Below are 23,504 nucleotides of genomic sequence, written 5' to 3' on the forward strand. Positions count from 1 at the left end.
CTCCTCTGCTTCACTGGTACTTTGTTCCTCAGTAGTCAACTAGCGTGCTTTAGGGAAAATTAAGATGACTTCCTGCTTTACAAATCTGTCTCCTCTACTGTCTTTTCCTCCCTAGGCTAGGGCCTGGGCTTACCACACCCTCTCCCTGGAGCTGGCCCAGCGGCTAACACACAGTTGGTGCTTAGTAAATGTTAACAGCGTAAATAAGGACCATCTGTGTCTCAGTAAAAGGAAAATCTAATTATCAGAGTGATTCACAGGTAAATAGGCGGCTAGCGAGCTCCCTGTCATTGGGGCAGCGTAGCTAGACTACAGGAGCAGGAAAGAGTGGAGGCTTGGACGTGAAGTCATTGGTGGTTTGGATTCCTAAAGATACAAACCGGGGACGAGTTTTCCTGGAATCAGCTGGGAGTACTGGTTACTAATAGAGACCCTCCACTCAGGAGATTCTGATGCTGCAGGTTTGGGACGGGCCAGAAGTCTGTATTAAAACACCTCCAGGTAATTTTGAAGCACACCACATTTGGGAACTGCTGAACTTCGTGACCTTTGAGGCCATTTGTGTGTGATGGCCCTTCATAAACTGTGAAGTGCTGTCCACGAGTCTTGGCTCCAGGTGTTACCCAAACTCTGAGATGGGGGAATTGAAGCGGCTGGGGCTACAGCTCCTCAGACTCTGGGAGGTTGCGGACCCAGCCCTGGGCCACCCGGTTGAAGCTGGGTCTGAGGCGGAGGAGTTCCAAGCCACTGGTGAGCTCCGGGACGAAGGGGGTGCCTGCCCTCGGAATGGTTTCCCCCAGCAGGGCTCCTCCAAAGGGCACTGGTGTCCTGGGGAGAGAAGAGCAGCAGGGGAGGAAGGCTGTGTGGGAAAGGGTGGCGGAACAGACCTGTGGGTCGCCACGGGAAGCCCTTCCCCTCCTCTCTCTGGGCCTCAGTTTCCCTGCTGCTCAGCAAGGTTTTGTACTGTCTTTAACAGGTTTCTCCAGCTCTGCCCATTCTCAAATCTGCCCCTAGTGGGATGGCTTCTTGCTTTGAAATAGGAGTGAGGTTTTCAGTGAGAACTGGCTTGTCCTGGCAAAACTCTAGGTTCCTGTTAAGGAAGGTCCAGAAGGGTGTAGAATTGGAACAGAGTTTTTCCCTCCTCTTGTCATCTCCCCTTAAAACAATATATCACAGGCTGGAGAGAGAAAGGGGGGTTAGAAAGAACACTGAGAATCAGAGACTACAGATTACCCCAGAGACATGCGACTTCTCACCCATAAGAATGGCAAGAATAAGTGATTTGGTAATGGGGCAAAGTTAGTGAGGCGGTGGGGCAAAGTCTTACTCATATACTGCTGGTTGGAGAGTAAATTGGTGTTGCTCCCTTGGAGGGCAATTTGGCAGGATCTTTTTTTCTTTTTTTTACATCTTTATTGGAGTATAATTGCTTTACAATGGTGTGTTAGTTTCTGCTTTATAACAAAGTGAATCAGTTATACCTATACATATGTTCCCATATCTCCTCCCTCTTGCGTCTCTCTCCCTCCCACCCTCCCTATCCCACCCCTCTAGGTGGTCACAAAGTATTGAGCTGATCTCCCTGTGCTATGCGGCTGGCAGGATCTTTTAAACCTGAAAAATGTGCAAATTCTGTCAACCGGCGCTCTACCTGTAAGCATATGGCTTAGGGAAGCGTATGCACAAGGAAGCAGATATGAGCAGCGATTAGTGACAGACCAGAAACAAGCCATATGCCCACTGGCAGAGGAATGGATAAGATAAATATAGTATATTCACATGGCAGAGTACTATATAGCAACTTAAAAGGAATGAAAAGAGATATAGTATTAGAAAGAGGAGACTGAAAAGACATAATGTAGAGTGAAAAAGCAAGCAAGTTACAGGATGAAATACAGAGTAGCAAAACACACACATGCACACCAAACAATGCTACATCCCCATAGGTATGCAGCTGCTGGTAGAGAATGTTCTCTTGTAGAGAATGTTCTGAAAACGTACATACCAACCTGACAACAGTGTTCCCTTTGGGAAGGGAGCTGGGATTGGAGCATGGGGAACAAAGGGGCCCTACCTTTATTTGAAGTTGCCTAGGGTTTTTTTTAAACATAGTATAAATACATGATTTTCAAACTATTTTTTAATTTTAAGAGAATAAAGAGCATTGCTCATTTAGTGTTCTCCCTGCAGCCTGGGACCAATGGAGAGAGGGGAATGCCTGCTCTGGGGTAAAAAGGCAAACCTTGGGCCAGAGCCTGGGTTCCAGCCAGGACAGTGTTTCTGCCTGGACCACCACAGCTGTGATGGCAACAGCCAGGGCCCCGCAGGAACAGGCTGGGCTGTTTCCAAGTCAAGCAGGCCTCACGGTTGGGCCCTTGATCAGGAGCCCAGAGCCCTGGATCCTGAGCACAGCTTGGCCACCAACACTACAGTTCCTTCTCTCTCTGCCTCAGTTGCCTCTTCCGTCCTAGGAGGGGTCTGGGTTCAGGGGTCCCTAAGACCCTCCTTATTTTTGTGGGAACGTGCCTCAGCCTGTCAGAGCTGAGGCATGAGATGGGTGGGGCTGCGACCTGCAATGGCCAGCCTGGAAGCTGGCTGCTAGCCCTGAATGTCAGCTGAGGGTTTTAAAGAGCTGGACAGGCAGGGTGTGAGGGCCCCAGGAGGACAGCAAAGTCCTGCCCGGCAGGAAACCCCCAAATGTCTGCCAGTGGCTCGTGGTTCACACGAGGCCTGTCGGGCCCATTCTTCCCATCATGGTCCTCCCTGGCTCTCAGCTGTTTGAGGGCAGTCACGTCCCTCCTGAGCAGTCTCCTCTCAAGGCCCATCACCCCCAGTTCCTTCAGCCCTTCCTCAGAGGGCTTGGTCTCCAGGCCTAGCAAGACAGACACAGTCTCCATGTGTGGTCTGAGCAGGTGCCAGAAGCGCTGGACTGTGGCCTCCTCTCTGTGGACCCTCCCCTTTCTCACTTAATCCAGCCCAAGCCAGAGGAGCATTTTTCACGAATAGCAGCACACTAAGGAAGCCAATTGAAATGCGGTTGAAATGCGTCCCCCAGCCCACAGCCTTCCTTCCTGCCTGCCAAGCTCCTGTCCTGACTGCTGTGATTTGTTTTCAGGCCCCCAGGGCGGGATGTTAATCTATCCCTTTTAAGTTCTCCCCTGTTGGCTTTTCCAGCCATCATTTCAACCTGTAAATAAGAATAATAATAATGGCAGCTACCACTTATTGAGAGCCAGAAATTTTGCCTAAGGCCTCTCATGCCATCCTCATGACCATCTTATGAAGCAGGTACTGTAACAGTCTCATTTTACAGGTGGGGAAAGGGAGGCCCAGCGAGGTTAAGCCACTTGCCCAGGGTCACACAGCCAGGGGTGGAGATTGCATTAAGCCCTCCTCCGTGGAGGGCCCACTGTGCTAAACACTGTGAGTCACTGCTTTGTGGCTCTCACCTCTGGTGTCCAACATTTCACTGTCACTCCCCACAGTGGTACAGCCTCAAGATCACTTTCTAGGCCTCTTCCAGACCACTGATGAAAGTGAGGAAAACGCTGAGCTGGCCTAGGACTAGTGAGATCTGGGGCCCCCACCCAGGGAAGGACCCGCACCTTGATGTCCATCAAGGAGATGGCACACAGCAGTGATGGAGAATAAGCAACTGGACTCTGGAGTCAGACAAAACCAGACTTGGATCCCAGCCCCGCCACTGCTTCCTTGCTTTGTGATTTTGGGCAGATTGTTGATGATCCTCTTCTCCAGCAGAATAGGAAAAACTGTGGCACCTGCCCCACCCTGTTGTGGAGGAGAATCCAGCAAGGCGTGTGCCACATTCACCCATTTATTCCCGGTACATTTATTGGGCACTAGTTAGTTGTGCTAAGGCAAGAGCTCTACTGTTTTAGCAGGGGCTCAATAAATGTATATAAGGCGTTGGGGTAGAGCCCGGCCTGTAGAAAGCGCTCAGGAGATGCAGCTACTGCTGTGGTTGTGACTGGCTCCAGCGCATCCTCCCTCCAGGTCTCTCCCTAAGCAGCCCGCCTTGTCTTACTTGTTGAAATTTCGATACTCCTCCAGGCTGGGGGTATGACTTCTGCTTTCACCCAGGTCGTCCTGGTAGCTGACGAACTCCTGCCATGGGCAGCTGTAGCCCTTGGGGATGGCCGTGTGGTTGAACTTCTCGGGAGGGACGCCCTTCAGTGGCTCGGCATAGCCTAGGGGGTGGAGCATGGCACGTGGGAGGCGGGCGAGCGGGACGCCTGGGTTCCTTTTAACCTTGCCGCCACGCCCCGCTGCAGACACTGTTGGGGGGGGGGGGCTAGGAAAGGGGAGTTGGGGGAGGGGGTGGAATGTGATGCTAAAGTTGCTCCAGCAAAGAGGACCCTTCCCCATCCCTGGAAACAAGGAGGACGGAGCAGAGGAATTGCAAGTTGGGGCGCAGACTCTGGTCTTGCCTCGGACCCTGGCTGGCTCTGTGACCTTGGCGCATTGCTGCGCTACTCTGGGCTTGTGTTGGGTCTTTGGAGTGGGGTGAGTGTGTGTGTGTGTGTTGGGAAGGAGGTGGACTAGACGCTCTCTGGATGCTCTTCCTGCCCCACCGTGGAGCTCGCCCACGCTACGGTCCCCTGGTCCTGGGACGCGGGCAGGCCACTTACCTGGCGCCAGGGCACTGGGGCTGTGGGCACTCACTGGCCGGGCGGTTGTGGGCTGGGCATCCTCAGGGCCCCCGTGCCCTGAGGTCGGGAAGATGTGGAGCTCAGAGCGGTAGTTCTGCCCCTCGGAGCTATTGGCAACCTAGGCACAGGGGCGGGAGCTCAGAGGTGGCGGACCGGGGAGTCTGAGCTGCCTGGCCCTTTCCCCCAGGCTTCCGCCACTTCGGGGTCTCTGTGCACGCTCACCATCCCAGGTTCCGCTGTTCCAGTCACCTTCTCCTTGGCGCTTCCTGCCACGAGCTGGGGGGAGGGGAGGGGCAAATAAACCGCAGGAAGGCTCAGCGGGGCAGGAGGCCAGGGTTCTCCCTCCACTAAAAAAATGGCAGGGGGTGGTGGGAGGTCATAATGCTAGAGCCCACCTCCCAGGGATGTTTTGGGGGGAGGATGAATTAATAGTGTAGAGCGCTAAACCCTGGAACAGAGAAGTGCTCTTATATACGTTAGTTGCTATTATAGTATTGACCCTGGGCATATAATACTTAACCTCTCTGAGCCACAGTTTCCTTCTCTGTAAAGTGGAGATGATGATAATATCACTCTCTGATCATTAAATGAGATGATGCATGCAAACTGCTTAGCTAGTACCGTCATAAGCACGTAGCAAAGGTAGGTGTTTTGTCATTTTTATTATTCTGCCACATCGATCCCTCTCATCATCTCCTGTTTCATCCAGAAATTGAGTAGGATGAAAGTCCCCTGAGTTCATTAGAAGTACCTGAAACTGCCTGCCACCTTTTTGAAGCCGGGGGACAAGCCATTCTTGCCTCCTTTCTCTACCAGCTGACTCTCTCGTGGCCTTTGCCTTCTTCCAGTGGGAAAAAGGACGGCATTCTGCATTTTCCATCTTAGATCAAGCTCAAGTGTAATCTAAATCCTGCTTCCTGCAAATTCAGCCCAGAGCACCTGACTATTCTTCTGCATTTTTTGTAGGAGTCAGAGTCCCTTCACTCCATGGGGCATCCTGTCCGATACACTTTATGTATTGTATCTGGGGAAAGGTGCCTAAAGGGCTAACCCTTTTCTAGGATCACCTAGCAAGGCAGAGGTCAATCTGATGGCAATATCACAGCCGTCCCCGGCTGGAACTTGAGGGACCCCCCCATAGAGGGCAGAAGTCCTATCTGGCGCATTGTTTGGCTCTAGGCTAACGATTGGCCCTCTCTGGGCCTCAGTTTCCCTGTGAACACAATGGAGGCTTACTCACCGCACGCGGGCTGGCTGCAAACTCAAAGGTGAATTTCTGCACGCGGCGCTGTCTCTTCTGGAAGAGGAGGGATCCTCGGTTGTTACGCAGTGATAGCTCTTCCATCATCAAGTCCTGGGGCACGCTCAGCTTCTTGCCCAGGTCCAGCAAAGGGACTGCCCAGAGAGGCCAGAGGGAGCTCTTACTACCAAACCCTCCGGGCACTCCGGGTTGCTGCCTGTAGGGGGACCTCCGCACAGCACCATCCGCTGTGTATGAGAGTGCCGACTTTGCCCCACACTTGCTGACCCTGGGTGTCATTATTCTTAGGAATCTTTGCCCACCCAATGGGCGGAAATGACTCCTCTGTGTTTAATTAGCATGTGTTTGACACTCAGTGAAATTGAGCATCATTTCAGGTGTTCTTTGGCCAGGTATATTTATTCCATGCATTTCCCATGAAGCTCTTTGCTCATAGTGGTGGAGGTAGTGAGTAATGATCAGATTCTAGGTATCTTTTAAAGGTAGGCCATGGGTGTGGGATGTGAGAGACAGAGAGAGAGGTGTGGGAGGTAAAGGCAAGGTTTCTGGCCTGAGCCGCTGGGAGGATGGAGTAGCCGCTCTCTGAGATGGGAAGGCTGGAGGAGGAGGAGATGTGAGGAAAGACCAGGCATTCCGTTCTAGACATGTCTTCTTCTAATGTTAAAATAGCCTTTTATTATTATAGAGACAGCATATAAGTGCATTGAAGAAAGTTAGAAAATATAGACATAAAAGAAAAGAAGGGCTTCCCTGGTGGCGCAGTGGTTGAGAGTCCGCCTGCCAATGCAGGGGACGCGGTTTTGTGCCCCGGTCTGGGAAGATCCCACATGCCGCGGAGCGGCTGGGCCCGTGAGCCATGGCCGCTGAGCCTGCGCGTCCAGAGCCTGTGCTCCACAACGGGAGAGGCCACAACAGTGAGAGGCCCGTGTACCGCAAAAAAAAAAAAAAAAAAAGAAGAAAAACACCATTTTCTACCATCCAGAGGTTGCCACTACTAACACTTTAGTGTATATCCTTTCCCGTCTTTTTCACTGACTATGTATTCATATGTGACTTTTTAACCAAAATGAAATCATAGCACAGCTGCTTAGTAACTTGCTTTTATCAGTTAAAGATCTCCACCTTTCCAAGTGAATGAATTTTTTTATATATATAATGCCTAGTCTATATTCAAACTCCCCTAATTGTCTCCAAAACTGAGTATAATGTTTGCAGAGCCTTGTAGGCATCCCAGCGGAGATGCCGAGTAGGGAGCTGGATATATGAGTCTAGTGTTCATGGGAGAAAATTGACCTGGACGTAAAATTTGGGGCATCAGGAAATACAAATGGTATTTGCTGTTGTTGTTTTTTAATGAAGACTGTCCCGTTTATTTCTTTTCTCATAGTGTTAGGACCAGTCATTATAGCCATGTAGACGGATTCCAGGGCGGATGACCATCCTTAGTAGTTTGGTAGCCCATCCATATCCTTGGTGCTTTCCCCACCAGCAAAACACATACTCTTATGTTGGTGCCACAAGGGAAGACTTTTGGAAGAAAGGTGAGGCATGGTGAGGACGTTGGTAGGAGAGGGATACGTATGGGCAGCACGGGAAGACTTGTCATCTCTACAATCAAACACACATAGGTTCATATTCCAGCTCTTTGAATGGTATTTGGAGCCTGGAGGCTAGGTGAGATCTCCAAGGATATGAGAATGGATAAAGAGATCCAAAGACTGAGCCCCGGGGCCTCCAACATTTAGACTGAGGAGATGAGCCCCAGCCCTGGAGCCTGGGAGAAAACACCCAGCAAGTTAGGAGGAAATCTAAAGACTGTGGTGTCCTAGAACCAAATGATGAAAGCGTGTTAGGCAAGATGGACTGATCAACGGAGTCAAATGTTGCTGATATGTCAAGTAAGAGGAGGGCTGAAAACTGACCATTGTATTTAGTAACATGGGGTTATTATTGGCAGTCGCCGCAAAAGCAGTTTCTGTGGAGTATTTGGGTGTGAAAGCCTTATTAGACAGGGTTCGAGAGAAGAGGACAGAGGAACAGTTTGACACAACACAAGGAAGCAATGAGCCAAATCTAGGATGTGGGACGTTCTACAGGGCAGGTGGCCCGGTGTCTTCAAAGGAGTGAATGACATGGGAAAAAAGGAGGCGGGGGCAGTGTTTTAGATTAAAGGAGATTTAAGAAACATAGCTACCAAATAAAAACAAGGGCCCTTGAGGGTACAGTTATTATGCTAAGTGAAATAAGTCAGATAGAGAAAGACAAATGCCATATGATTTCACTTATATGCGGAATATAAAAACAAACAAACATAACCCAAAATAAATGATCAAACCAAACCAAACATCAACAAACATGTAGATACAGAGAACAGAGTAGTGGTTCCCAGAAGGGAATGGGGGTGGTGGGGGAGGGTGAAAGGGGTAAAGGGGATCAACTGTATGATGAAGGATAGAAACTAAATTTTTGGTGGTGAGCGTGCTGTAGTGTATACAGAAGTAGAAACATAATTCTGTACACGTGAAACTATCAATATGTAACGTTAAATATGAACCAATGCTACCTCAGTTAAAAAGTGTCTCTTATTTGGATCCCCGTTAACTAGAAAATTGGAGAAAGTTGACTATAGGACTGGCTATTAGATAGTATTAAATCAACATTTACTTTTGTTCAATGTGTTAATATCTTTGTGGCATGTAAGGAAATGTCCTTTTTATTACTTTCTGTGAAGTATTTGGGGGATGAAATGACATGCTCTTTGGGATTTGCTCTGGAACCCAGGAATAAAAGGAGGGCCACAGGGATTTGCACTCTCAACGTGTGTGTGTGTGTGTGTGTGTGTGTGTGTGTGTGTTTAAGTTGGTTAATAAAATGTGAAAAAGAGAGAAAGAGAGGAGGGAAGTATAGACAGCTGCTTTGAGGAGGTGTGCTCTGAAGGACCATGGCTGGGGCAGCTGTGGAAGCAAGAGTGGTTTGCTCGCTTGTTGGTTTGCTTGCTTGCTTGCTTGTTTTTAAAGAGGGAGGAATAATAGCATGTTTGTTAGCTGATGAGAAAATCTGACGATGCAATAAAGAGAGGGGAGAATTACTGAAGGAATGTCTTGAGCAGGAGAGAGGGCAGGGAGGGTGTTCAGTGCCCAGCAAGAAGGGTTGGCTTCACACAGTGCAAGGAGAGTTCATCTATCATATCAGGAAGGAAAACAGAGAACAGGGACACAAATACAAACAAGTGGACAGATGTGGAGGCGGGAGCTTGCAGAAGTTCTCTTTTGGCCACTTTACTTTTCTCGGTGAAATAAGAAGCAAGGTCATTAGCTGAGAATGAAGGTGGGGAGGAGGTATTGGAGGTTTGAGAAGAGAGGTTGCTAAAGTTATCTCAGAGAACAGTAGGGGAGAGTGAATGGGTCAGGGATGGGTGATGTGGTCACCAGGCAACACTGAGGGCCATTCAGGTGCTGTGATTCATCCCATTCAATGGAATCCTAAACAGCCTTTTAAAAAAGGAGGCTGATGTTTCTTTCATTCTTACAGCAAATATAGAGACAGCACCTTCTACATGTTAGGATCAGAAAGAAATCCACTGTAGATTAAAAGGGGGAAAAAATGAAATTTCAGAAGAATCTGTATTCTAAGATCCCACTTGTATATTTTTAAAAATAAACACATGTTTATGTATGCATTGAAAAATCTGCAAGGAGATATGCCAAATATTGGCAGTGACAATTTGGGGACCTAGGAAGGAGGAGGGCTGGAAATTGTTTGCATTGTTTTTGTATTTGAACAAGAAAACCTACTGCATATTTAAACAGATGAAAGACCACATATACCTAAATACATAATAAAAGTCCCCTGGCATCATATTCTCAAATGCTGTTCAGATGAACTGAGCTCAATATTAAAAAAAAAAAAAAAAAGCTATAGATAAAACCTATTTGACTAAGCAATTCTACTTCTAGGCGTTCGTCCTCGGGCAGAAAAGATGAATAAACATGCCTGAAGATATACATACAAGGATGTTTACTGCAGTGACTTTTCGAATTGTGAAAACTGGGAATCAGTCTTGCGGTGCATGCTGCCCGGATGCCCTTTATCAGTGACTAACAGCTCACAACTGCCACCTCTACAGAGAACTGCCCTGGTGAGTAGAGGCTGCAACAGCCCCCTTGCTGAAGATGAGATGAATTCTGTAGGGCAATTAATTTATGCTTTGGAGCCCACATCCTTACTTAGCAATTTCCTCTGCCGGATTGTGCTTTTGTCACTTCCCTTCTCCTAGGAGTGGGAGCTCAACAAGTCACTTGTTTGGGAATCCTCAGGCTCTACTCCTAAGGGTCCCAACCTGGGCTGAGACTTCATGGCCTCCCTTAGGGGATGTGCATGTATAAATATATATAATATCTTATATGCTGGGGGAGCGAGGGGAGGGGAGGGGTGAGATAAGTCATACTAGGATGGAAAGAAGTCTGTGGTGTGCCGCTAAGTGAAAAAAATTTAAGATGATGAACACAGTGTATAGTATTTAGCCCATGTGTGTGTTTATATAAATACGTTTATATATGAACAGAAGAAGGATTTACACAAAACTGTTAATAGTGATTCTCTCCAGATGGTTTTGTTATGAGGAACTTTCACGTTCAAAGTCATTCATGTCTGCTTTGTCTGAATATTCTATAAAATGAATGTTTCATTTATATAACCGTGTGGTAAAGGAGCAGTTTTGGAGACAGATCTGGGGTCAAATCTCAGTTCTACCACCTACTATATATGTGACTTCCTAGCTTCTCTGACCCCTGTTTTCTCATCTGCAAGATGGGTGTGATCGTATCTAACTTACAGAGTTGTTGTGAGGGTTATATATATACCGAAAGGTACAAATGCTCTTAGCACAGTACCTGAGACATAGTGAGCACACAGTAACGGTAAGTGTTTTATGATTATTATTTTACGATGGCTATCTTTCGGCGGTGACACCATGAGATTTTTTCCTTTCTACTTTTCTTTAGTTTCAAAATTGTCCTTAATTAATACCTTAGCAATCGTCAACAATTCACGTATTTCCAGTCTGGCGTAAATGTTGTGTGTCAATATTTGGGGGTCTGTAACTAATTAATTACTTAGACAAGAGAAAAGAAAATGCATTGCCTGATTCTTCTAGTTAGAGCATCGGTACCTCACAAAGCTTGTGTATTTCAGCACAGAAAATCATGGAATAAAAAAAAAAATGATACCAACAAAAGGAGGCAAGAACATACAAAACAAGTTAAAAGTACGACTCACACATAAAGTCATACACATGATTAAATACTTCCTAGAACACTGAAGGAGTTAAAAGTGCAGCAATGCCCTTAGACAGGGGTTTATCAGAGCTTGGTTCACTTCCCACCTGCATCAGAATCACCTGGGTACTTGGCTAAAAGGCTAATGTATGGCCTCCTCCCCAGGTCCCCTGAATCAGAATTCCTGGGGGTTGATGCTGGGAATCTGTATTTTTAACCAATAACGCCATGTCGCTGCGATTCACAGTGAAGTTTGAGAGTCCTGACTTAGCTTAGTTTGTTTTTAAAATATTTGAAATGCTCTAAAGTAGGCCAAATCAACAGACTCCAAAATTATGCCAAGAGGTCTTGTAAAGTTGATAATCATGTATTTTAGATGGTTTATGCATTGGATGAATGTGCTTTTAAGTGAAATGGTTTGAGATCGGGCAGCCTATTCCTGCCCCCCTGCCCCGCTCTCCCCTGACCCCTTGTCTCTTGCCATGGGGGCTCAGGGAGACGGCCCAGTTAAAACAAGCAGGGGCTATCTGTGGGACGCTTGGGCCATTGTTAGGATTGAATCTGGGGCCAGAGCCCTCAGAGCTCCATCTGGGGCTGAGGTAAGGACTTAGGTGGGGGCAGGATCCAGTCTAGGGCACTCAACCTCAGCTCTTGGGGGTGCAGGCATCAGAGCAAGGCCCTTCCCAGTGCTTCGGGAAGCTTCCCAGCCCAGGCGGCAGATTCCACAGGCCGGCCTCGTACTCACACCTGTTTGCCCAGGCCTGGGGCCAGCAGGCCTGAGTGGCTGCAGCCTGGGAGCAAGAAAGCATGGGATCTGAGGAAGGCTCACGGGCTGGGTCAACCTTACCTGGTTCAGTGAGGTCCCCCGTGGTAGTCATTACCGGCCCCTTCTGCTCCTTGGGAATCATCCTGTGGAGGAGAGACCGCCACAAATGGTCCAGGCTGCCTCCGTGCCTCCCCAGACCTCCCAATCCTTGGTCTACCCAACCCCGGCCCTGCGCAGCCTTGGCCCACACCAAAGTCTCAAGCAAGGGTGTCTGAGCTGGAAAGAGGAGGCTGAGGTCCATGGAAGAAAAAGGAGATGCTCAGGGTCACACAAATCTGCTTCCTTGACGCTAGGGAAGCACACACGCATTGGGGGCAGTTTCTGGGACCTCAGGAGAAGGGGAGGCGAGGGTCTCTGACTGTTGTTGTCCACTGACTCAAGTGAGCGCTAATCAGAGGCTGAAGGAGGTTGGAGGTTGAAGTCAGGGGGAGAGGAGCACGGGTGGTTAGGCTGGCGCTGCACTGGGGTCTGCGAGGTGCGCCCCTCCTCTCCTCAGGACTCGGCCCTGAGGCTTGAGGGCGCAGGCTGGTCCAAGGACACTGAAAACAGCCATCAGCCGCCTTCCTACCCCCGTCCTTCAGCTCACTTACATGGTGTCCTTTTCTCCCTCACTCCTTCTCTCCCTCTTCCTCCATCCCCCCATTTGCCTCTTATGGCGTGTCCCAGGAATCTTGGAGGTGATTTACAAATAAAATGAGGTCCAAAGCCCCAGAGAAGCCCTGCAGGCCCCAAGTCCAGATCCCCTAACTCGCCCCCAGGAGAGAAGGCAAAGTCCTTGAGCCTCCTGACGGCCTTACCAACCCTTGTGCCCCTCTGCTTGGCTTCCAGGTTTTTCTATATTTCTTCTTTTAGAGAAACAATCTGCCTCCATCTGTGCCCCCCACGCCCATACCCAGCCCCAGGTCCGTGGGCGCTGAGCTGGGCGGCCTGGCTTCTGATCGGTGTCCCTGACTCCCTCGGTAACTGTGAGCAAGCTCTCCTGTAACCTGAGGAGACTGGGCTACATCGTGGGTATCCATGGATGTGCTTCAGGGCGTACACGGACCCCCTCAAACTGTGTGCAAACATGAGTACACATGCATGCCTTGGCGGCGATGCCCACGAGCTGGTGGCCAGTGCTCCAGCTGGGACCACTTAGGGTTCCACAGTCCCCGGATCTGTTTCTTGACAAACACTCTCCTTATAGAAATTCACAGACATTGGGAAGGACCCCGCCCCTCATTTTACAGACAGGGACCCTGCTTCCCTCTATTGCTGAAAGATCTTGGAGTCCTGAGCAGAGCCATTACCTACCCCAACCTTGAACCCTAGCCACCCCCTCTCCACTTAACCCAGAGTAACCCAGAGCTTAGAATCCCTCCCTTCCCAACTCAGGATCCAGGCTTCCACGAGGCCCCACCCTCCCCGGACCCCCTTGGGCCCTTCCTCTGCTTGGGGGAAGGGGCTCTGGGAATTGGCTCCCCCCCACTGCCCACCCCCGACAGCGCCTCGAGCTCCCCTTGAGTCCTGGTACCTGAGAGATGGAACCACAGTGGGCAGGAGGGAGTGTCAGACCCTCAGATTAACACCTCTGTCGGGAAGCTGAGAGTTGAGTGGTCGGTGTCTGCGCAGGCGGTCGTCAGTGAGCTGGGTATGCCGTGCCTCTGGCTCTGGCCTCAGCTGACGAGAGTTGTCCTTGCCTTGTCGTGGCTCATAGCCTTATTTCGGGCTGCAACAGGATCCAGGGACAGATGCTAAAAGCACCAGGCCCCAGGGAAGACAGGTGCCCCAGCAGCAGGCCCTTGCAAACAGAAGGCCTTGCACACGTACAGTACACATACATATGCACACACCAAAGTCACCTGGAAACGCTGAGTGAGTCACCGGTCCCCTGAGCTTGCGAATTGTATCCTTAGGGCCTAGATCGGGGCCTGGTAGGAACTCAGTAGATATTTGTTGAATGAATGATTGAATGGGTAGATTGATGAATGAATGAATTGTCCCCCAGTAACTTTGCTTGACTTGTTCATTCCCCCTTTCCTTTCTTCCTCTGCTTCCTTCCTTCCTCCCTTCTTCCCTCCCTCCCTCCACCTTCTCACATTCTCTGAGCCTCTCTCTATGGACTGAAAATAAATAAGGCAGGGCTCTGTCCTCAAGGAGCTCAGCCAGGCCTGTGTCAGACCTGTAAACAGCCTTTGCGACGCATCACGGAAAATGATCTGGGAGGGCCAGGGAAGGGTGCCACCAGCTCGGCCTGGGGGTGGGGAAGGCCTCCCAGAGGAGGAGACATTTGCGCTGGGCCTTGAAGTCTGAGTGGGAGCTCACAGGCAGAGAGGGGCACGGGCACTGCAGGCTGAGGCCATGTCACCCATAGGATGTGAGGGGCCAGCGAGGAGAGCTAGAACTGGGGGCTGGGGTGGTGCTGAGAGATGAGGCCAGACAGGTGGGCAAGGGCCAGATCACAGCAGGCTTTTCAAAAGTACCGTGTATCTTATAAAAGGGCTGTTGGAGTTTAAGGCGGTGGAACGGAGCAGTCACGTGGTCATTTTCCAAAGATATCTCTGGCTGCCCTGTGGAAAGTGGGTTGGCGGGAGTTAGTCTTCAGGCAGGAGGATTTCACTGTGGTCAGGTGAGACCTGGGAGTGGCTGGACCAGGGAGGTGACAGAGGGCATGGAGAGGAGGAGAGGGGCTTGAGGGGTATTTGAGGGATCACCAGGTCCCAGTTAGAGACTGGATGTGGGAGGTGAAGAAAGGGCCGCTCCCGTTTCTGGATTGCGTCATTCAAGGAAAATAATGGTGAGGAGTAGGGGGGATGGGGGCAGCTTGGGGTTGGGGGCAGAGACTGAGTTCAGTTTGGGGTGAAATTGGTTTGGCGTGTCTGGGCACCAGGATCACCAGTAGGCAGGGGGATACTGTGCTCAGGAGAGGTTCCTGCTGAAGATAAAGATTGAGTCAGAGGTGCACTAACCACTACCAGGGAAGGGTGGGATCAGCAGGGATGCGCCGGGTCCAGGGCAGGGAGCTCCTGTACCTGTGTGCTGGATAGACTGTCCAAGGGCATATCTCTTAAGAAGAAGCCTGGACTCTGCTGTGGACCACCTGAACTCAGCCTCCTGCCCGTCAGAGTCCTTTGCCCAGCCTCTGCAGGGCCTGAGCTTTTAGAGAGGAAGGTGAGGGATCTTGGCCTCACCTGGGAGTGGGGCCCCAATCCCCTTCTCTGGACAAAGGACGCCCCCATCAGGAGAGGAGCACTCCTGATGGTCTGGATCCTGAGTTCTCTAGGGTTGGCTGGACTCTGATGTTACCTCTTGTAGGGGCTCCTCCTCCTGTCTGAAGCCCCGACCTGCCATCAGGAAGCAGCCCCAGAGCACTGGGCCCTGCTGCAGCTTGGCCCTGGCCACTCCAGTGACAGTGTCCTGGGATCAGGGCCTGGGCAATACCACCTTGAGACATCACCTCACCAACTCACTCATTACACAGATAGGGAAGCTGAGGCCTGGAGAAGGAGTGGGTTTACCCAGGGTCACCCAGCTAGTAGATGATGGGACCAGAACTTCAACCCAGGGACTTCTATGGCCCAGAGTGTTTTCATTGTTCCCCATCTCTGTTCATGATTGTTACTTCCCAAGCTCCCATCCCATGTGTATCATTCTCATCCACCCAGAATCCCATGGACTGTTCCATGGGTGGGGAAAAGGGAAGGGCTTTAGACATAGCTGAAAATGACACAGGAGACAGAAAGATGCAGGAAGCATTTATTGACAGGCAGAGCTGAATTCTACAGGAGGCAAAAGGCATGACACAGGCAATTTCTAGTGGGTTAGAGGAGAGGACTGGGAGAGAAAGCAGTTACAGGGAGAGAACAGCCAGACAGAACTGCAGCTTCCCAAGGCTGCCTCCTGCTGGCTCTTTGTGGGAAATGCAGGTAGAAGTGGATTTTCTCTGCCACTGCATCAACTAGTGGCCTGATAGTGTCTTTTCTCTGAAAGAGGCCCTTAGCCCCAGCCTCCCATGCTACAGGGGTCCCTGAAGCAGGTGGGGTCTTCAGTAATGTGATCACTCATCACTGACAAGTTGGAGCACCCTCTCATCTTCCTACCAACAGGGCCTATGTTCCCAATCTTTAGGCCCTGGGAATCCTTTGGGATCAGTCCTTTATTCCAAAGCACCCCACCCTCACCCTGACTCCCATCCTAACCCCAGCTTGCCCTAGCCTCAATTAGGGGTTCCTGGTCTAAATCACCCTGAGGGATGGGTAAGTCTCCTCCTAACCCCAAAATCACCCTCTGTCCCTCATCTTTAGCAACATCCTGGTATCCTTTCACTTACATACATATCTTTGATCCTCAGCCAATTCCAGCCCCCCTGCCCCCCCACCCCCACACACTTAGTTTCCTGAAACTGATATTCTGAACCTCTAGAGGACACCACCAGCCAACTCTGGAAACTATAGGACCGAGGTACATTCCTCCCTGTGTCCCTCCTGGGGATTGGAATCAGAGTCACTATAGCCTAAGGGACAGGCTAGGGCCTGCAGCCAGGCTCCCCAAGGTCACTGGGCACCAGACACTGGCTAGGCCAGAGTGTGATGGGAAAGAGATGAGGCAGAACAGGGCCCCATCATCTGGGCACAGTATGGATGCTGGGGCCTGAAACTGAAGAGTGGAGTACTTCCTAAGGAACCAGAAACACAGGCAGACTCTGGTCTAACCCCTCACTCACCCACCCAAGCTCATCTCCCTAGCCAATCCTCCAGCACTACTCTCCCTCCCTTCCTAATACTGTGGAATGCATTTCAGGACTGGAAGAGCCCCCAGAGGTCATCTGAGCCAGTCCATTCCCTACTAGAATCTCCTCTATGCATCCTGGCCACTGCTGGTATACCACCCATAACAAAGAACTCTTTGCCTCCCTCTTTCCAGATGGGCAACCTCAAACTCAGGGCTACCAGGTAAAGCCAGAGGATAACAGCTCCGTATCAACTCTTCTCTGCCCGGCTCAGCTTTGAGCCCAGAGCCTGCCATGAAAGGGCCCGGAAGGGATAGATGGGTTGGAGACACCTATAGCATCATTCCTGGAGACCCTGGGAAGCCTGAATTGGGATGGAGAAAAGCCTGAGAGGGATCTGAGAGGAGGAATCTTCCCTCCTCTTCTCTCCAGAGAAGCCAGCAGGGCACCTTGAGCTGGCCTGGGAGACCCTCTCTAAAGGTCACCATGGTAAAAATAGAGCTTGTCTGGGAAGGGATGGAAAACAGCTGCTCCTGCCTGGGACTTGGTGCCAGGGAGGCAGATGGTCAAGCCAGGGCCTGGACAAGGAACTCAGGCGTAGGATCCTCTGAACACACCCCTCATTTACCAGACTCCAGACATCAGAGCCAGGAAGGGGGGGTGGGGGCGGAGAGTATGGAACCCTGCAATGCAGCAAGTCTAGGGGTCCATACATACAACACCCTGCCTCTTCCAAGGCACTAGTGTGTGTGTACTGATAGAAGGGGTAATTTAGAAGTTTGGAGATTGCCTTGGCCAAAGCTCTATTAAACAGATGGGAAAGCTGAGGAGCAGAAGAAGGGTCTTTCCCACAATGACTGAATGACAGAGCAAGGGCTAGAACCCAAGCTTGGATCACCACCCCACCTCCAAGCCCAGAGCTCTCCTCCCCTGACCCCTTATCTCTGGGGCTATCAAAGAGGCCAGACCCTTGGGGACATGGTGCTGGGAGCTCCCAAGCCCCACGACACTTCTTCTCGCTCGGCTCTCCCGGGGCAGGGATGGGGTGTGGGCGGGGAAGCCTTTAGGTGGTGCAGGAGGCCTCCGTGGGTAGGTTGCCACGCTTGAGCCTCAGGCTGCCGTTCCATCCGCGGGGACAGATGTTGTAGCCGAGGATGCCGGGCGACTTAGCCCCAGAGTCCTCGGAGTCGAGGGACACATCGGAGTCCGTGGGCGAGCGGCGGTAGGGGAAGGGCCTGGGTCGCGCGGGCAGCGGGCTCCGGGGACTAGCGCAGGGCGAGGGCCCGGCGGGCAGTGGGCTCCGGGGGATGGGAGCGAACGTTGTCCCGGGGTCCGCGGCCTGGCCGGGTCGGGACGGCAGGGGCGAGCGCATGCGCGGCGGCGGTGGCGGCGGTGGCAGCGCTCTCGGCGGGGAGAAGGGCCGAAGGCTCTCAGCGCCCGCCGGCCGCGGGGAGGCGCTCTTGCGCCGGGCCGCGTTGATGATGTTTCGCGCCAGGAGCGCCTGCAGCTGGCGGCTGGGGGGCCGCGCCTCAGTCTCATGTCGCAGAGGGGATACGGAGCGCTCGCTCCACGAGGGGGACATGGGCGGCGGCGGCGGTGGCGGCGGCGGCGGCGGCAGCGGCGGGGGGCTGCTCAAGCTGCTCCCGCGGCCCGGCTCCCACGGCCCCGGGCTCACCCAGCCGTCCAGGCTGCTGGGGGGCCGGGACGCGCCCGGCGTCCAGGGCGGGGAGGTGGGCAGGCTCTCTCGGCGGTCCTGGAGAGAGAACAGAGAGGGTGGGGGCAGGCGTTAGTGCTGGGCTCCTCTATACCGGGGTTTCAGAAGGGACCGAGTTGGCTGTGTCCATTGTACAGAGTCGGGAAGCCAGTGACCAAAGTCAGGTAGTGCCTGCAGAAAAACGCAGGTGCCCCAACTTTCATCTTTCAGGTGCTTGAACGAGCCCACGCTGCCTGCCCCTGCGCTTAGCAGGGAGGCAGATGACTGGCTGTTTAAGAACGCTCGCTTTGGAGACAGACCCCTTTGTTTACTGAATGAACTTGGGCAAGTTGCTTCAGCAAAAGAAGCAACTCGAAGCCCCTGGGCTGCAGTTTCCTCCTATGTGAAATGGGAGTATAATATCAGCATGTATCCTATAGGATTGTTGTGAGGAGTAAATGAGATAACTTATAGTTATAGTGATAGTCACTATGTGATAGTCAAAGACTATCACAGTATGAGAAGGTTCCCTAGAAGAGAGTAGGTGCGCAATAGATGTTAGTTACCTTAAAGACATACTAGAATGATACACATGAAACTACCCAGAGTGCCTCTCTGTTAGGAAATGGGGTGAACAGGGCAGGGGACACAGCCACAGGAGTGGGAATAAGGCTTCTAATGTATTATATACTTTTTATATAAGTTTAAGGTTTTGAACCATATGGATATAATATCTATTCAAAAAATTACAAGCAAAAGTATTGATCATTATTACTAAAGTTGGACTTAGGGAAAGGCCCTCTCTGTCTCAATCCCCCTGCCATGTTGCCATGGTCACCTCCTAATTGTTCCTTGGACACCTTGAACAGGGAGGAGGTTCCCACTGACAGATGGAAACATAAAAGGAAGTTGGGTCGTACCTCCCTAGGCAGCACACTCCCCTCACTGGACTTCTTGCCAGCATGGGGTGGGGAGTGTGGGTTCCGTGAGGCCAAGTTGGTGAACCTCTGTGAAGTTATACACTGCTCTGCTATACACTATCATACCTGCTTCCTACCTCCTTAGGAACTTTCCAGTCTACAAAGTTCGGTCTCATCCTTACTCTCTCATCATATCCTCACAACAGCCTGGTGAAGTAGCTGGTATTATCACACCCATTTTACAGTGATGAAAATGAAGTTCAGACGTGTAAATAACTAGCCGGTGTGTTCTGCCCCACCAGGAAATGTGTGTGACTATCTGTTGCTTAAAGGTGGGAGGCAGGCTTAAGCAGTTTGAACTGGTTTGAAAGTACAGGGCTTGGGGATCCAGGCCCAGCATGTATCTGCTAAACCATCCACCTGTTCAGCCAATCAGATTCCAGCAACAAGCCAGTCCACTCAGTAGTCTTCAATCCAAATTCACCAGCAGTCATCCCTCAGAGTCCAGAACTAGCCAGTCCATTCAGTGCCTCCTACCCAATCAAAATCTAGAACCTCTCATAAGATCCATTCTCTCATCCAATCAGTAACCAGCCGCAGCCAAGCCAGTCAGCTTCTCATCCAATCAGAATCTAATTTCTCCCAATCAAAAGGAAGCAATAAAGTACATGTATTCTCCAAAAATGCAGCAGCTACCAGATGAGCCCAGACTCAGAAATGGAGCCCTTTAACCTATAGAGGAACGTATAGCAGTCTGAACAGATTTTTCATGGGATTGGGAATGTTAGGAACCTCCCGGGGACATCCAAGGCCCCAATCATCAAGCAGGAAAGTTAAAGCTCAGCATGGGCTCCACCCCTTTTACTCCCAGGGTCAGTTGTGTATATGTGAGCCAGAGACACTGGGAGCTGCTGTCTGTGAGCCATCTCAGGAATCTTTCAGTGAGCCTGGCTGGGGGGAGCAGGGCCAAGGGGTCATGCTCCAAGTCCATCAACAAGCACGGAGGCAGAGCAACCAGGGCTTTCAGCCAGGCGCAAAGCAGGCTGGGGCAAGAGAAGCTATGATAACTGTCTGAAATCTCCAAGGATGGTCTGCCTTTAGTGGCCAGCAAGTGGAAGGAGTAACAGAATTTACTTCTCAGAATGCCTGGGTTGGAATGTTGGGGGCAGTGGTAAGCAGCTCCTCACCCTTTGGAGGTGGGCCAGGGCCTGACCTCATCGAAACTGCCATGTCTGGGTACTGACTGTGTGTGTGTGTGTGTGTGTGTGTGTGTGTGTGTGTGTGTGTGTTGGGGGGCGGGGGAGCAGTGAATAATACAAAAAGGCTGCAGGGAATCAGAATTATTCGCTTTCTGAAAAAGTTCTCAATGTACCATATACACCAGAACTCCTTGGAAATGCACATGGGTGAAAATTCAGAGAGGAGCACCCACTTAACCCAGCACCAGACCCAAAGCAGGACACATGTGTGGGCTGAAGGTGCGAGTAGAGCAGAGTCAGGCAGGAACTATCAGAGATCAAAGAGAGCTAGCTCCCAGACAGCTTCTGTAATCCTCTTGTTGCATGGAAGGGGAGACTGAGGCCCACGGGTTGTCTAAGGTCACACAAGGAGTCAGATGCAGATCTGGGCCCAGCACCCATTTTTCTGGCTCTTGATGGCCGTACGCTCCTCTCCACGAGGGCAGAAACTCATTTTATGCAAGAGCCCGGCAGTGATGACTGTGGAAAGTGGCCGGATTTAGATAATGGGGGCGACGGGGAGGTGGCGGGGGGCGGCTGCTGAGGGAACCAGAAAGTATATATGCTCTGGCTAAAGGCACTTAAATACCACTTTTAAAGAATTCGAACAAACCTGGACCATAAGGGGCATGGGTTTTCCCCCGTGCTCTATAGGCTTTTTGGCCAAACTCTTAAGGAAGGAGAAAACAGAACATGATTTCCACAGGATTCTGGTTCCCTCAGTGCTGACCCAGGGAAGAGAGAGGGCAGCCCTCACTTTCAAGCCAGCACACATCTGTACCCATGGCAGATCCAGACACTCAGCAGATGCAGGCAGCACGTGGACACACACCACAGGCTCACACGCCGTAACTAAGCAGTCCCACCCCACTTCTCAGGCCAGAACTGGGGAGGAGGGAGAGGGCCCTGACCACCAGCCAGTGAGTGTGGAAGAAAGAAAGAAGCAAGACAGATTTGAGGCAGAGTGTATTGAGAACAGGAGAGAAAACAAAGTTGAGGGAAGAGCTCAGCCAGCCTGATCACAGGAGCTGCAGGATGGAGGGTGGGCTCTTCCATTGCTGGCCCTCAGGGGTAGAAGGGAGCAGGGGTCCGGAACACGGGCTTCACTCTGCCCTGGGAGGGGTTTGGCGTGAAGGAGCCGAGCTCCCTCGCGACTCTCCCATTGCATGCCCCCACGTTCTGGGCAGAATGAACTCACTGGGAAGGCACCCCCTGTTGCCATGGAGACGAGCCGAGAGCTCACGAAAACTGCAGGCTCAGCCCGGCATGGGCACCGCCTCCACCACCCCTCGCCCCTCTGGGGAGCCCAGAAATAGGGCTGGGAAAGAGAAAGTGGGTGGTGCTCGCCCCCGGTCTTGGGAAGCTTCCATCTGAATTCTGCCTCTTGCGTCTATGTTCTCTAACCCCCACAAAGTGTGGTTTTGGGGGGCTGCAGCACATCAAAGGTGTCAGAGGTGGTGAGGATCTCAGACTACCTGACTCAAAACCCTCACAGTATGATGGGGAAACTGAGACCCAAAGCTGCACATGGAGTCCATCTTTGAGAATCCAGATCTCCTAAGTCCCAGCCTTTTCTTCTAAACCTTAAGGTCTCCTTTGTCCCTTCCTTGAGCTGCTGTGCTCCTGCCCCAGCCCTTGCCGTGTTCCCACTGTCTCCAGGCGATCCTGAGCCTGAGCAGTCCCAGCCTAAATTTCTGATCTCCTGGCCTCCTGCTGCAGCTCATTCCAGCCACACCCTCCCAAGGACACCCTTACATCTACTCACCATCTGTCCTATGGCAACTGTCCCATTTCCTTCCCCTCTCTTCCCAGGGGACTGTCTTATCACTTACAGGGCCTTTCTCCCAAAGCACCAGCCTGTCCTCTCATTCCTCACAGATTGTCCAGCTAGGAGGGCCCTCATCGTATAAATTAGAAAACTGAGGCACAAAAAGGGAAAGTGACTTGGCCAAAGTCGCACAGCAAACAGCAGGCTGAGATGCCTCTCTCCTTGCGGCCCCTTCCACTGCGCGTAGACGGCTGCTTTCAGTCGTGCAGATCTTGGCTGAGGTTGAAGGCAAAACAGCTGACGGATACACTGCTAGGGGCCTCTCTCCTAGCTGCACACCAACCTCTGCGCAGCCTCCTACAGGGCTCTCTGTCTCTCAGGGGTCCCCTGGGACCTCCCACATCCCAGAACGGTGAGGGCAAGCTAGGTCGAACCAGGACTGAGGTCTGGGATGAACTGCGTTAGCTGTCTCGAAAGCAGAGCTAGATGTTTGGAGCGGGCATGAAGGCAGCTGAGCAGAGGGCCAGGAAGAAGAGTGTCAGACAGCAGTGGTGGGCTGAGTCCTCATCCAGCAGAACCCGAGAGAAGAGAAAATGTGGAGGCCGAGGCAGAGGTCTCTGAAGCAGCGGAGAGGAAACAGTGTCCGGAAGGCAGAGGTGGGTGGAAGAGACAGACCTGTGGAGGTGAGAATCCAGCAAGAGGCAGAGAGATGCCAGAGCTGGGGCCACAGTGAGGACGGCCCCACCGGGGTGGCTGAGGAGGCAGACCCTTGGCTGGCTGGTCCCACAGGCCAGGGCAGGCTCTGTATGCTGCAGAAGCCCCTCAGCAAGACGCTGGCATCCCTACAGCTCACCAAGGCCAGGTGAAGCCCCCCAGCCTCGTTAGGGCCTGCCAAGGGAGTTCTCTCTCCGTGACCCTCCTCCCCCTGCAGTGGCAGACTTCAGATCCCTCAGACATGGAGTCGAACCACTCTGTGGTAGGGAAGGGGCGGCTGCAGCTCAGAGAGGGGAGGTGACTTGCCCGATGTCACAAAGCTAGCTGGTGGCAGCATCAGCCCTTGAGACCTGAGTCCCCATACTCCTGACTCAGCCCTGTGCCACTTCCTGCTCTCCATCCAGCCCTCGGAGAGCGGGCTCTGACAGGC

The 23,504-nt window shown here is 51.7% G+C and overlaps 2 protein-coding genes across 8 annotated transcripts in view; both read right to left on the reverse strand.

Moving 5' to 3' along the window:
* Nucleotides 1–219: 219 nt before the first annotated feature.
* On the reverse strand, nt 220–14,085 carry MYOZ3 (myozenin 3). 2 transcript variants are annotated; one of them, XM_049707849.1, is made up of 8 exons: nt 13,875–14,082; nt 13,547–13,741; nt 12,055–12,116; nt 5,911–6,065; nt 4,893–4,946; nt 4,650–4,788; nt 4,046–4,208; nt 220–828 (listed from the first exon to the last, which is right to left on the reverse strand). In XM_049707849.1, exons 3-8 carry the CDS (start codon nt 12,113–12,115, stop codon nt 660–662), a joined length of 741 nt encoding a protein of 246 aa, XP_049563806.1. In that variant the 5' UTR covers nt 12,116; nt 13,547–13,741; nt 13,875–14,082; the 3' UTR covers nt 220–659. The 2 variants fall into 2 exon arrangements, with proteins under 2 accessions (XP_049563806.1, XP_049563807.1); XM_049707850.1 differs by lacking the exon at nt 4,046–4,208 and having other exon boundaries at nt 13,875–14,085.
* A 1,669-nt stretch (nt 14,086–15,754) lies between these two features.
* SYNPO (synaptopodin) overlaps nt 15,755–23,504 on the reverse strand; it is a 53,591-nt gene continuing 45,841 nt past the window's right edge. For all 6 annotated transcript variants that reach the window (XM_004280345.3, XM_033406732.2, XM_049707788.1 and 3 more), the window contains one exon: nt 15,755–18,494. In XM_004280345.3, coding sequence (XP_004280393.2) covers nt 17,805–18,494 — 690 coding nt within the window. In that variant the 3' untranslated portion in view covers nt 15,755–17,804. The remainder of the gene's footprint in view (nt 18,495–23,504) is intronic.

This window comes from Orcinus orca, chromosome 3 (genome assembly GCF_937001465.1).
Source record: "Orcinus orca chromosome 3, mOrcOrc1.1, whole genome shotgun sequence".
NCBI lineage: Eukaryota > Metazoa > Chordata > Mammalia > Artiodactyla > Delphinidae > Orcinus > Orcinus orca.